This window comes from Protopterus annectens, chromosome 13.part0, assembly GCF_019279795.1.
Source record: "Protopterus annectens isolate FY-2018-M chromosome 13.part0, PAN1.0, whole genome shotgun sequence".
NCBI classification, from domain to species: domain Eukaryota; kingdom Metazoa; phylum Chordata; order Ceratodontiformes; family Protopteridae; genus Protopterus; species Protopterus annectens.
Genome location: NC_056747.1, coordinates 698,562,557 through 698,577,017, shown reverse-complemented (window position 1 = coordinate 698,577,017; position 14,461 = coordinate 698,562,557). Strand labels below are relative to the sequence as shown.

The following is a 14,461-nucleotide window of genomic DNA, read 5'->3' as shown; positions in this document are numbered from 1 at the left end:
AGAAGGATGTAAGCTACCTGTCATGACACAACAGTGCAGACCACAAACCTTCTTAATGTAAAACAACTGGTCTGGAGCCCAAGTGCTTAAACCAAAAGGCTTAGAGTAACAGTTACAATTTAATCAGGCTACTACCAAGCAGTAATAAATGGAAGAGAATAAATACAATTGAGCACTTTTAAGAAGAAGCAAAAGCAAAATAAAGTGCAATTTTTTGTTAGTATAGTGCAAGGAGAGAGGAAGAACGAGCAGAAGAAAAATTCAAGGTTAAGAAAGTACAGTTTTGTACCTACCATAAATGTAGATGTTCGAGTGCTAATACAGCTGCAGTAATCACAGATGGGTTTCTCTGCAGTCAGGCGGCCCCTCGGTCGGCCGAATTCCAAAGTCTTGGTCCGGCGTCGGTTGTTGTCGCTTTCTCTTCTGACGTCAGTGAGGCCAGAGTATGTAAGACACAGCCGACGCCATGTTCTTCAGTCTTTCTTGCCCCAGATATCAGGTGCCCCCAGAAGGAAGGCAATACCTAAATAGTGCTTATATACATATACAAGCAATGCAATATAATCCAAAATCAGTGGTAGCAAGCAAATAAAACATAGCCGGATAACCCAGTCAGGCAGTATGAAGAGGTTGCTAGGCCTCATGTCTTTACCAAGTGGGGAAGGAGGGAGGGAAACCTGTACTGCAGCTGTATTAGCACTCGAACATCTACATTTATGGTAGGTACAAAACTGTACTATGTTCATCGTGCATACAGCTGCAGTAATCACAGATGGGTAGAATCCCAAAGCTATGCACTGGGTGGTAGGTACTAGGAGGAACTGAGTTGAGCCAGAATGCCCTGCAAAACAGCAGTGGCAAAGCCTGCTCTTGTTCTGGAATATAAAGGCAGATGGTAGTGTTTTGTGAAGGTATGTACAGAACTCCAAGTGGCTGCCTCCAAAATATCTTTGGTAGGAACTCCTCTGAGGAAGGCTGCAGAGGTAGCTGTGGCCCTGGTGGAGTGTGATCTGATACCTGCAGGAACAGATTTCCCATGATAGGAGTAACAAAACCGTATGCAGTGGCCTATCCACTTTGAAATAGTCTGTTTTGTAACTGGCTTCCCTTGAGCCCCTACAGCATAGGACACAGAGTTGTTCTGATTTCCTGAAGGACTTTGTTCTGTCCAAATAATAACGAAGCTGCCTATGGATGTCTAAGGAGTGTAGCAGCCTTTCCCCTTTGTTTTGAGGATTGGGGTAAAAGGTGGGTAGGTGTATGGCTTGATTTAAAGCTACCCTGGATACCACTTTAGGCATAAATGATGGGTTGGTATGAAGGGAAACCCTGTCCTGATGGAAAATGAGAAAGGGCTGCACCGCCATGAGGGCCTGAAGTTCAGAAACCCTACGAGCTGAAGTGATGGCCAGGAGGAAGGCTGTCTTCCAGGACAAATATTGCAAATCTGTTGAGGCAGCTGGTTCAAAAGGAGGCAATGTTAATTTTTCTAGTATGCAATTAAGATCCCAAGCTGGTATTGGTCGTTTCCTAGGTGGTCTTATATTCTTAGCCCCCCTGAGGAACTGTCGTAAGAGTGGGTGAGAAAATAAAGGAGGATCCGTGTTGAATTCTGCAGAGATGGCTGAGGCATGGATTTTTATGGAAGAAAAAAAAAGTCCACTGTTCAATAGCTCCGCTAGGTACTGTAATACCTGAGGCAAGTTCAGTTTTCTATGGTCCTGACCTTTTTTCTCATTCCAAGAGCAAAACCGCTTCCATTTTGCGGAGTAAGCTTTTCTAGTAGCTGGCCTTCTGGCCTCCAAAATGACATCCTGTACCTCCTTAGAGAGTAGGTAGTGTTGTGGTGTTAAGGAATTTTCCATGCAGCGAGATTGAGTGTTTTCAGCTGACTGTGAAGAGTTTTGTAGCTGTGCTGAGTCAGCAGAAGAGGCATTAGAGGCAGGGACCAGGGAGGAGTATGTGTTAGGCTCCTCAGGAATGGGTACCAGTGTTGTCTTGGCCAATCTGGAGCAATCAGTATCATCTTCGGTTTGTCTGTTCTTGCTTTCAAAAGCACCTTGGGCAGAAGGGGGCAGAGGTGGGAATGCGTAAACTGTCCATGCTGTCCAACTGAATGAAAGGGCGTCCACTCTCCAGGCCTTTGGGTGAAAGGTCTTTGAACAAAACTTTTCCAATTGATGATTCCTGTGGAAGGCAAAAAGATCTATGTCTGGCCTCCCCCATGCTTGGATTATTTCTGCAAACACCTGAGGATGTAATTTCCATTCGTGTGGATCTGTCATTTTTCTGCTTAGATTGTCTGCCAGTGTGTTTTCCAATCCTGGCAAGTACTGTGCTTGAAGTTCGATTTGTCTTTCCAGAGCCAAGTTCCAAAGAGTCATGGCTAGTCTGCACAAGGGGTATGAATGTGTTCCTCCTTGTTTGTTTATGTACCACATTACCGTGGTGTTGTCTGTTCTTATCAGTAATTGTCCTGGATGCAGGAAGTCCTTGAAAGCTGTAATTGCATTTATTACTGCTAGCATTTCTTTCTGATTGATGTGAAGGTGCTTTTCTTTTTGGGACCATTTGCCCTGAATGCACCTGTTCGTCATGTGCCCCCCAGGCGTAGTCTGAGGCGTCTGTGGTTATGACTTGTTTTGCTTGAGGCTTGCAGAATGGGAGGCCTTTGTTTGCTTGACATGCTTGGGCCCACCACAGAAATTCCTTTTGCAAACATGGAATTATTGGTATTATTGTTTCCAAGCTGTGACTGTGTTGAGACCATAGGTTTTTTAGGTACCACTGAAGTTTCCTCATATGCAGCTTTGCAAATGGGGTTAATAGAATGCAAGATGCCATGAATCCCAGAGCCTGCAGGATTTTCCTTGCAGTAAGCCTGGTACTTTTTGCTAGTATTTTGAAGTACTGAGATAGTTGCCCTTGTTTTTCTGGTGTAAGGTAGGCCATCTGGGTGTGTGTGTCCAAGTTGGCACCCATGAAAGTTATTTTCTGGGATGGTGTTAGCCTTGATTTCTCTTTGTTGATTGTATATCCCAGAGAAAGCAGTAACCGTGTCACATATGCCAGATGTTCCAGAAGTATGTTCTTGCTGTCGGCTTGGATCAGGCAGTCGTCCATATAAGGGTAAATTTGTATCCCTTGAAGTCTGCAGTAGGCAATCACTGATGCCAGGCACTTTGTGAATACTCTGGGCGCAGTAGATAAGCCAAAGGGCAATGCAGAGAATTGATAGTGGATTGAACCTGCAAGAAATCTGAGGTATCTTCTGCGGCTTTGTCTGATTGGGACATGCAGGTATGCCTCCTTGAGGTCCAATGTTACCAGCCAGAACTCCTTGCCCAGCATGGGAAGAAGCTGCTGCAATGTGAGCATCTTGAATTTTGGTACGATTAGAAATGTGTTTAGGGTGGATAAGTCCAAAATGGGTCTCCAGTCGGTTCCTTTCCTTGGTACCAGGAAAAGTCTTGAATAAAAACCTTGACCTTGTTGGTGAGTAGGTACCTCTTGAATAGCTCATGCTTATGAGCTTTGAAATTTGCAGTTGTGCCTCTGCCCTTTGATTTTGTGGCAGGTTTGGCATGCCTCTCATTTTTGGAAGAGTGTGAAATTGAAATTTGTAGCCTCTGTTTATAATGTCTAGGATCCATTTGTCTGTTGTGACAATATGCCAATTGCTTGCAAATAGTGCTAGTTTTCCTCCCAAAGGTGCTGCCAGCTGAGACATGCTTGGTCTGGAAATGAGGGAGTCATTGGGTTTGCTTCCTGTATTCTTGTGCACTGTCTTCGCCACCTCTTGGTGCTGGAGTTTGCCATTGTCGGCCTCTATATGATCCTTGTGATTGCCCTCTGCCCCTTGTGCGTCTGTATCTACCTCTTTGGGGCTTGTCAGTGGCTGGAAAGGACCAGTTTTTTGAAGGCCAATTTCTGCTAAAACGTGATGGTTGGACCTGTAAGAAAGCTTTGACAGTTTGCATAGATTTGGCTTTTTCTTCCATTTTCCGTAGTATCTCCTCAGCATTAGTACCAAACAGCACATCCTTTTGTAAAGGAGCATCTAGAAGTTTAGCTTCCACATGATCAGGTAAATTTTGTTCCCTAAGCCAGGCATGTCTGCGAATGACTGATCCTGTAGCTGCCGCTCTACTTGAGGCCTCTAGGGCATCATAACCACATTGTAAGGTGTGTTTACCCACTTGTTCTGCACCATGCATCATATCCTGTAACTCCTTTAAATCTTGTTGTTCAGGTTGAGACATTTTGTTCCTCAATTGTGATAACAGGAACTGTTGATATTTAAGCATATGAAACTGACAATTTAAAGCCCTCGTGGCTAGGGTGGCCGAGGTATAAACCTTTTTCCCCACCTTTCCAAAGATTTTGATTCCCTTTCTGCAGGAAGTGAATTTTTGGCAGTGGAGGCCTTCAATCCCTTGGGGCCTTGTGAAATGGTTACAGGGTCAGCATTATGGCTTTTGAAGAGAAATTGGTGAGAGCTGGGTACTCTGTAATACCTATCAGGTTTGACTGGTGCAGGAGGCAGAGAATCCGGGTTAAGACAAGCCTCCGAATAGACATCATCCAGTATGTCCAAAACAGGGGGTATAGCCAGAGGTCTGTGTTGAGGTAACAAAAGAAATTCCCTAAGTCTTTTCTTGGAATCTGAAAAGTCTTGGCCTTCCCAATGGAAGTGTTCCCTCAAGGTGTGTAAGGTTTCCCCAAAGGAAAAATCCTCAGGAGGGGATACAGAGGGAATGGACTGTTCTGCATCCGAATCCTCAAAAGGAGAGTAAGAGTGTTCCTCTGCATCAGAATGTTCTGATAAAATGGATCCCTGATCAGAAGAGGAAGAATCTTCCTCCACTCTGGGTCTCTTGTCTGGAGGGTTGAGAACCTCTGATAAGAGTAATTAAATCCTCAGCCATTCTAAGCATCTGTTTTTTAGGCATGGGACCTGGAGATGGGCCCTGTACAACAGGCCTCATGGGCTGCCTGGTTGCTTTGGATTTAGTAAAGGCCTTAATTGAAAAAGAAGATGAGGGCCTAAATACACCATGGGTGGAGGTGGACCTGTCCACATTAGTAGGCTCAACATTAGCAGAGGCTTCGGTTGTAGTCTGGGAAAGGGCCGAGGACCCAGCGGTCTCGGGTACAGAGGACACCGCCAAAGAAGTGTCGTCGGTAGTCAGGGACTGCAAAGGCGTCTCACTGAGAACCGGACCATGTGTAGCCTGTTTTGGCGGGGACCGCGTGCCTCGCGTGTCGGTCCTTTTCCTTGCGTTTTTTTGGTCAAAACGGTAGTCGGAGTGTCCGACGACATTTTATAATCAAAAGCTTTACCAAAGTAGTGCTGGGAGAACTCCGCCCGACGCTTAATAGTGCGTTTCTTGAAGGTAGCGCAAAAGCGACAGCCCGAGATGTCGTAGTCTGGGCCCAAACAAGGTATGCAGCGGGAATGGAAATCCTTATGCGGTATTTGCTTCCCACAAGAAATACAATTAACTTTTTCTGACATCGGTCTGAGGCAAGAAAAGTTTCCCCAACGGGGTACTTAGCTTTAATGAAGACTTCGGATTCCAAAATATTCGTAATTCAGGAGCTGGCCGACCGGCACTTGCGAACTGCTTCTGCTTCGGGCACCGCGCAGCAAAAAAGACTGAAGAACATGGCGTCGGCTGTGTCTTATATACTCTGGCCTCACTGACGTCAGAAGAGAAAGCGACAACAACCGACGCCGGACCAAGACTTTGGAATTCGGCCGACCGAGGGACCGCCTGACGGCAGAGAACCCATCTGTGATTACTGCAGCTGTATGCACGATGAACATCCTAAGTGGGTTGGCCTTCTCAAATGTTCTCCCTTTATTAGGTAGAGTGAACACCAGATTGGGAGGGGTGTCTCAGATCAAATTTACAGTAGGGGCCGGAAACTGCAAAACCACCAACTATAACACCACCACAAGAATGGGGGGGAGGGGGGACAGTTTCAGGACAGATGAGAAACAGAAAACAATGCCAGAAAATATATAAAATAATTCAGTCAGGCAAAATTAAGACAATGCAGAACTCTGAAAGGTTAAAATGCCAAGAAATATACTTCTCAAGTAGCGATATATTTCCAGATTGTTTGAGAATCACACTGCAGCCAGAACATAGTAAGTTTAGCAGGGGTAGTAGGTTGGGTTTGGCATAATGGTTAAGGTATTCAACTCAGACACGAGATACAGGGTTTGATTTTAACCTTGGATTATTGGCTAGGCTTAAAATGTCTCTTCAGGGCAGTTAGCCTAGTATTCACCAATGAAATCCAAGCAGGGAAGTTCCTTTCCCTGTGCTGCACTAGGGCACCCAACACTGAACAGAAGCTCCTCTATCCTGCATGGTTTCATTTAGCATGGCAGACTCAACTCACTCAGCATTTAAAAGCTCCTTTTAAATCCACAGCTTAAAAATCTATCAACAGCATCTTTTTTTTTTTTTTTTTTTGGGGGGGGGGGGGCAGGGACATAAACAGGAATAGAAATGCTGTTAATGGACTTTTAAGCTGTGGATTTAAAAAGGAGCTGACAAGCAAAACTGAAATTACTTGGGAGTATGACAGAAACTGACTGAAGAGGTAGAAGGGTCACTGGGAGCAAAAAATAATACTGCTAGGAACCTTCTCAAAGGTAACAGTAGTTAGTGGATTTCTACGGGTTTTGTGATTAGTGCCCTTTGACTTGTAAAGGGCATGACTAGGCGCACTGAAAAAGAGTCCAAGTGACATTAAGACAGACTGAAAAATGAAATATGGAGGTGCAAGACTTCAAGAGGAGCTGGCAGAGTGGACTGAGAAATGGCACTGAAGGTTTAATGAAGACATTCTAAAATACTTAACCTGAACTCAAATAATTCCAAACTAGAATATCAGCTGTGTCTAGTCATCTTAAAAAGTTCAGATCGGTTAAAAAAAAAAAAAAAAAAAAAAAAAAAAAAAAAAAGACCTCAGTGTGGTAGTAACAAGCCCTCAACAGCCACTAGGAACAAATGAAGTAATGTGTACCCAAGGTTAATAAAATGCTGGAATGTACTCTTCGAGAAACAGAAATGTTATATTACTCACTCTTATCCCTGATCAGGTCCCCATGCACTCATCAATTTACCATACCGGGAAGACAAAAATGCACATTAACAAGGTAAAACAGAGAATGAAGTACAACAGGTAAAAGGAAAAGCTATGGGAGCTAAATCCATTGCCAGCAGAGGATACAGGACACAAAACATGGGTGCACAAGATAATCAGAAGTCAGTACAATGGCATTCATCTCAAGAGGAAAAAAACATGAGGGTGGAGACAGAATTCCCGATTAAGGGTGCAAAGTTAATAGTCATTAGAAAGTTATTTTTTCATAGAAAGGATTAATGGGAATGTGGAAATCCTTCAGCAAGGCTTGGGAAAGATGGTGGGCTAACAGAAGAGACAGAAGGAAACCAGAAAGACTAACTATATAAATAGGGAATACAAGACAGGCATTTATTTTTCTGTCGTCACAGCTAGATAAATGGACTGTGAGACAGTTAAAAGGAAGTAATTCATTAAAAAAAAATAATAATAATAGCAGCTAATCACTAACCTTGTGTTCCCAGATCACCCAAGATTCCATAACGATTCAGCTGCTAAGAAAAAAAAATGGATCGTTTGTGATAATATTTTTTTGTTTGTCACAGTCCACATAAACACGTATTTTGACATCTTGTTTTTCACTTTTGAATCACAAAAAGAATACCTTTCATGCCACTTTTAACGCACAATTATGCAACACTGCCGTCCATTCCCATTACATCCAATGGGAAAGAGTAGGGCCTTGAACAAGAATCAGTTCTAACAGTGATTCAACCGTAAACTAATACCATGTGAAATGGTCGTACAGCTCCACAAGAAAAACAAGGTGCAACAACTCATCTGGCATACAACTAAGGCCAGATGATCTTGTTGGCCCTTGAAATCTCCCACCTGATAGCCCAATAAGCAGTGCACAAACGGCACACTGCCTCACCCTACACTTAAATACTATTTCAGCTTGCACAACAAAGCACTTCCCTGACTCTTGGTCACTATAAGGAGACTGTTCAACTAATTTCACTAAAGGTCTTCCCTCCAAACCCAAAGGTTCAGGTATGCAGAAAAGCTGCCTTTATACAAGCAGCCACAGCACTCATCTACACCAAGAAGCAGGCAAGTAGGCTGCAACAAATGCCATCCCTTCCTGTCTGAGACATCTGACATCTTGCACTTGCTCCTACTTTACCAATATCAACTTTCCACTGAAACCCAACCTTGTTCTGTCTCTAAGTCTACCTTATCCCATTACACCAAAGTGTACAAAAGTAGAACATTCACATAAAAATGCAGTAGCATACCTGAGATAAGGTCACATCTTACAAGGAATCAAATTTGAGCTTACACACAAAAGCCACTGTTTTGGTTACTCCTGGCAACTAGCTACCCTGCCTAGCAGGTCACAGTATGCTTAATGAATCCAGGCTTCTAGCAGGAAAATAGCATATTTTCATATTAGCACTGGCATCACCAACAGCTCAGACTTAATTAATCAGCTAACCATTATGCAAATATATATGCTCTGTACTTCCACAAAGATTTAAAGTCACATACTTGACAGTTGACATTTCTTGTTATATGTTTGTACTCTTCATTTGCTAAATTGGCTTTTATCTTCTCCAGACGGGCAACAAGCTTAGGATTCTAAACAAAAAGAGGAAAGGAAAAAATGACAACTTAATTATAGTTTCTTGTGACCACTTACCTTCTACTGAATTCAGACTAACAATTTTTGTGAAGTCTGGTCATCACCACAGTTACACCCACATGCCCACCCCCTCACCCCCAGAATGCATATGGAAGTCATTAAATTGGTCAAAAATTAATTTCACTAAATTTCCAATGAATCTGTTCTCCCCTTTCCACAAGATGCTGCAACCTTGGAGTTTGCCATATTAAGTAAGGGCATAAAGGTAGGGTTACCACCTGTCCCACTTTGCGAGGGACAGTCCCTCTTTGGGCAGTTGTGTCCTGCAAAAAAACTGCAAAAATGGCAAATGTCCTGAGATATTAGGGCAACATTATTTCCTATATTTATGTAATAGTTGCATAAAACAAGAAGTTATGTACTCACCATAACGTTCGATGTATGTAGTCCATCTCGCCTCACATTCTTACCCTTGGGTTCAGAGACGAACCTCGGCTCTGACTCGGCCATACTCTAGCTCAAAGTCTTCAACTGGCTCGTGGTTCAGAGGTATCCCATACTGCAACGCACCCATCCCAGATGTTGTTTGCTGCAAGCTCACATACACACACAAACACAGTGAAAGGAAGAACAAACCCAACAAAAAAAGGATACTGAAACCAGAGACTAAACCTCTAGGTCCTCCAGGAGGAGGTAGGTGGGTGGATTACTAAGAATGTGAGGCGAGATGGACTACATACATCGAACGTTATGCCGAGTACATAACTTCTTAATGTTAAGTAGTCCAATCTCACCTACATTCTTACCCTTGAGACAGCGTCCCTAGCACCTAAACCTTGGATGGCTCATCGGAAAATACTCCTGAGCACTGTGGAACCAAAGGAAGATCTGCCCCTAGACATCAGATCCAATTTGTAGTGACTAATAAAGGTGTGAGGTGATGCCCATGTGGCTGCAGCACAAATATCATCCATAGACATCCTAGCCTGAAAAGCAGTAGAGGTAGACACCGATCATGTAGATTGAGCCTTCACTTTAAAGGGTAATTCCTTGCCATTTGAAGTATAAATGAAGGAAATGCAACTAGAAATCCATCTGGACAGAGTTACTTTAGAAACAGGAGCCCCAAGTCTATTGTCTGAGAACGAGACAGAGTTGATCTGATTTCCTAATATCTTTAGTTCTATGCAAATAGAAACGCAATTGTCTGTGAACATCTAGCTGATGAAACTTAAATTCTGCCCCGTTATTGAATTCAGGGAAAAATACAGGCAGCTCAATGGACTGGTTGAGGTTGACAACCGAAGCAACCTTAGGCATAAAGGAAGGATTAGGTCTTAGAGAAACCCTTTCCTTGTGAAATACCAAGTAAGGGGGCCGAACCGATAAAGCTTGGAGTTCAGAGACCCGCATAGCCAAAGTGATGGCTATCAAAAAGATAGTCTTCCAAGTCAAAAAATTTAATGTCACAAGTTGCTGTGGGCTCAAAAGGAGGTGAGGTAAGCAGCTGTAACACAAAATTGAAGTCCCATGACATTACAGGATCAAAGACCGGAGGTCGAAGTAGCATAGTCCCTTTCAGAAAAGCCCTACAAAGTCTGTGCGCCATTAGATTGGGTTCATTAGCAACATGAAAAGTGGAAGTGGCTGCCAACTGCACTTTGACAGTTGCCGCAGCTGATCTCTGGCTGAACAGTTAAGAAAGAAATTCTAAAACTGATGAAATGGGAGCTGTATAGGGATCAATCTGCCTTTCATGAGCCCAAATGGAGAATCTATTTCACTTACTGGAATAAATCTTCCTAGTAGAAGGCTTGTGGGAAGAAGACAGAATATGAACCACCTCTGGGCAGGAATCATGAAGCCTGACTAGGGACACAATTGGAGCAGCCATGCTGTCAACTTGAGGGTCTGAATGGAGGGATGGAACTGCCCTGACATACGAGTCAACAGATCGGGCTCTGGGTCCAGAATCCACAGATCATCCATTAGATAAGGGCGGAGAAAATGAAACCAAATCTGACAAGGCTAGTGTGGTGCAATCAGTATCATCTTGCTTCCCAAGGATTGTGCTTTCTTAACAACCTTTGTTATCAGGGGGACTGGCGGGAAGGCATAGAGAAGACCGGCGGGCCAACTGTGAACTAGAGCGTCCCTGGGTGCCTCCCTCTTCGGGGGATAAGGGTGAAGTAGCTGCTGCATTTGGCATTGAGGAGGCTGGCAAATAGATCGCAACAAGGCTGACCCCATATGCGGAAAATCCACTCCGCCACTTGTTCATTCAGGGACCACTTGTGAGGCATCAGAATAGCTCTGCTCAGCCTGTCAGCAATCACGTTGGACTTCCCCGGTATGTGCGTTGCCACTAGAAAGTGTCGGGAAGATACTGCCCACTGCCACACTCGAAGTGCCTCTCTGCAAAGGGGATACGACCTGGTTCCTCCCCGTTTGTTCAGATATCATACCACTGACATGTTGTCTGACTGGACTGCAATTGTCCCATGAGGAAGAAAGCTCTGAAGTGCTTGCAACGCTTATAGCACCGCTCTCATCGCCAAGACACTGACATGCAAATGGGTCTCGTGGTCTTGCCATGGCCTTGGACTGTCCTGCCAAGATAATGCCCCCCCCCGCCCGATCTGGGAGGCATCTGTGGTCACCGTGGCTGGAGAAGGAATAACGAAAGGCATGCCCACGTTGAGATTGCTGGTCTGAAGCCACCAGCGCAGATCCTGCTTGCACTTGTCTGTAATCAGAATAAGATAGGAGAGCTGTAGAGACAATTGGGCAAAAAGTAGCCACTGAAGAAGCCTCATGTGTAGTCTCTCAAGGAGAACTAGCATAATCGTGGCAGCCATGGTCCCTAATAACTACAGGACCACTTTTGCCTTGACCTTCATCAATGGTAGCAAAGCATACACCTGCTGCTGTAAAACCTGAATTCTCTCTTCTGGTAGGAAGGCCCTCATGAGCACAGTGTCTAATTCGGCGCCGGTAAAGGTAACATGCTGCGAGGCCAACAAGGAAGACTTTTCCCAATTCAGAGTAATTCCCAGACTTTTGCACAGCGCAACAGCAGCGTCCCTGGTCTGTAGCAGTAGATGTCTGGTGGTGGCAGACAGGAGGCAGTCGTCCAGGTACGGAAACACTTGGAATCCCTGACGTCTCAAGTGAGCCGTTACCACTGCCATGCAGTTGGTGAACACCGTGGGGGCTGTGGTGAGACCAAAGGGCAGGGAGCAAAACTGAAAATGACTGGCTCCCAGCCAGAAGCGTAAGTGACTTCTGGATGCCCTGTCCATCTTGATATGGTAGTAAGCATCCTTGAGGTCGATGGAGCACATCCACACATTCTTTCCCTAATAACGGGAGAACTTGACTGTAACGTGACCATGCAGAATTTGGACTTCTCTACATGAAGGTTCAAAAGGCTGAGATCCAAGATGGGTCTCAGGTCCCCTGTTCTTTTCGGCACCAAAAAGAATCTGGAGTAAGTCCCTAATCCTACTTGGTCTCAGGGGACTGGCTGGATGGCTCCCTTTGACAGCAACTTTTGTACTTCTAAAGTTGCGGGATCCCTTTGACTGGGTGGAACGTCTAGGATTCTTTTGTTTGGAGGGGGATAAGAAAGAAGGGGAATATGATAACCTCTGGAAATTATCCCTAATACCCACTAGTCTTGGGTGATGTCTCGCCAGGCTTCTGGATATGGAGAAATGCGACCCCCGACTGGCTCCAGAGATGCACAGTTGGGCCTCCCCTTAGGAGCGCTGGTAGGGAGAACCACGAAAGGAATCGCGGTCCCCCTGGTTACACGGGCCTCCTCTGCCTCTAGGGCAGCATCTACCTGAATTTCCACCCCCTCCTCTGCCTCTGGAGGGGGAATCACTCTGTGCTTCGTGAAAAAAACCTCTGCGACTTTCTGAACCACATTTTTCCACCCTTCTGGCCCTTGGGGTAAGGTCTAGAAGGCATGGAAAAATGGACTCCCATGGCAGACAGGGTTTTTCCTTCCTGCTCGCACCTAGTGAGTGTGCCCCTCACCTTGGTTCCAAATGAGAATGAACCATCAAAGAGGGCGTTGGTGAAAGTATACTTGAAAGCCTCGGCGAAGTTGCACAGGCGCATCCAGGAGTGTCTGCTAAGAGAAACTCCGGAACCCGCAGCCCTGCTCGGTCCGTCGGCTGCATACGAGATCAGCCTCATGGAGGAGTTGGTAATGGAATTTAAGGTAGACATTTGAGCATTGACCTTTTGAACCACAGCATCAGAAACATTATCCTGTAGAGAATCTCCCAGCTCTTTTAGATCATCTCTCTGGAGCAGTGTAAAATGCGACAAAGTTCAGCGACCGCAGTGTAAAGGCCGCTGAGGAAAACACATGCTTCCCATACCTGTCCATGGCCCTAGACACCTTGTTAGGTGGATGGACTGTAGATGAGGTTTCAGAAAGTTCTTTCTTGGTGGCTGCTGCCACCACCATGGCATCTACTGGAATGCCTTTCGTAAGAAAATCCTTGTCTGGAGGAGTGGACAAAAACTTGTTGAGTCTCCTAGGGACCGGTTCCACAGTGTCTGGAGTTTCCCACACCTTCCAGTAAATGAGATCCAGTAGCTCGTTGAAAGGGGGAGAAACCCAAGAGGTGGAGGGTTAAGACCCGAAGGCCTTCAGGAACACAGACTCATCCTCAGAAGGGGATTTGTAGGGCCAGTCGCCTCTCTGCCTCAAGATTTTCCAGACATCTGAGAAAGAGATATCTTCAGAAGATGACTTAGGGGATCCTTCTGACTCCTCGAGGTCGATGTCAGACGTGAGAGACTCATCTTGGGAGTCAACGTGCTTCCTCTTGCACACACTCTTTCTGGGGGTTCCTCAAGCAAAAACTCTGGGGAGCCCTCAGAAAGTTGGGGACCACTCATGGAGGTATTCTGAGGCCTTGGGTCTCCGCTGTCCATGGATAGAGGGTGATTCGAGACTGATAACCGGTGCTGGAGGGGGCAGAGTGCTGGTGCCGTAAGATGCAGCTGACGACCTGGCCAGCACGCTCCTCATGACCTCGAAAGCTGAACCCCCAGGCTCCGAAGGTTGACTGACCATGGAAGATACAGTAGTAGGCCTCAGAGCCGAAGAGATGAGGTCCGAAACAGATGTCGGACTCAAGCTCACCAGAGCTGAAGCACCGAGAGGAAGGCTAGGAGCCAAAGATGATCGATCCGAGAGCTACCTCTTGGGTCCGACCGGTGAACCAAGAATCCTGGACCACGTGGACAGCACCAATGGGGTCGGAGCAGAGAGACCAGAGGGAGCTACTGGAACCGACCTCACAGCATCCGACAGAACAGACAGTTCTGGCTCCGAAAGTCAAAAAAGGCTCGGAGGGGGAACAGCCAAAGAGAAGGGGAGGAAGGGCTCTGGGGCTGACTGGGCCGGAACCGAAAACAATTTAGCCAGCACCGATGACTGGAGCAGTTTCTGCACCACTCTATCAACATTGTTATCAGAGAGGGTCCGAGAGGACCTAGAGGATAAGGTCGGAGATCTGGATCTCCCTACATAGGGAGACCTATGAGATGGAGAAACCAGTCGAGGAACTGGAGACCAGCTCTGAACTAGAATCTCTGTCACTGGCTCCAGGATGCTGGGAGCCAATGTCGACATAGTCGGTGTACTGCCTTCTGTCGGCACCGAAGCCAATGGAGCCGAAGAAGTAA

At 45.6% G+C, this 14,461-nt stretch overlaps 1 protein-coding gene across 2 annotated transcripts in view; it reads right to left on the bottom strand.

The window, feature by feature from the left end:
• Window positions 1-14,461, bottom strand: part of TMEM199 (transmembrane protein 199) — a 284,878-nt gene that overhangs the window by 99,281 nt on the left and 171,136 nt on the right. Inside the window, exons 3-4 of one of the 2 annotated variants that reach the window (XM_044054382.1) lie at window positions 8,656-8,745; window positions 7,616-7,655 (exon numbers count right to left, since the gene is read on the bottom strand). In XM_044054382.1, coding sequence (XP_043910317.1) covers window positions 7,616-7,655; window positions 8,656-8,745 — 130 coding nt within the window. Of the gene's footprint in view, window positions 1-7,615; window positions 7,659-8,655; window positions 8,746-14,461 lie in introns of both variants that reach the window. The other variant, XM_044054381.1, reaches the window with a different exon arrangement.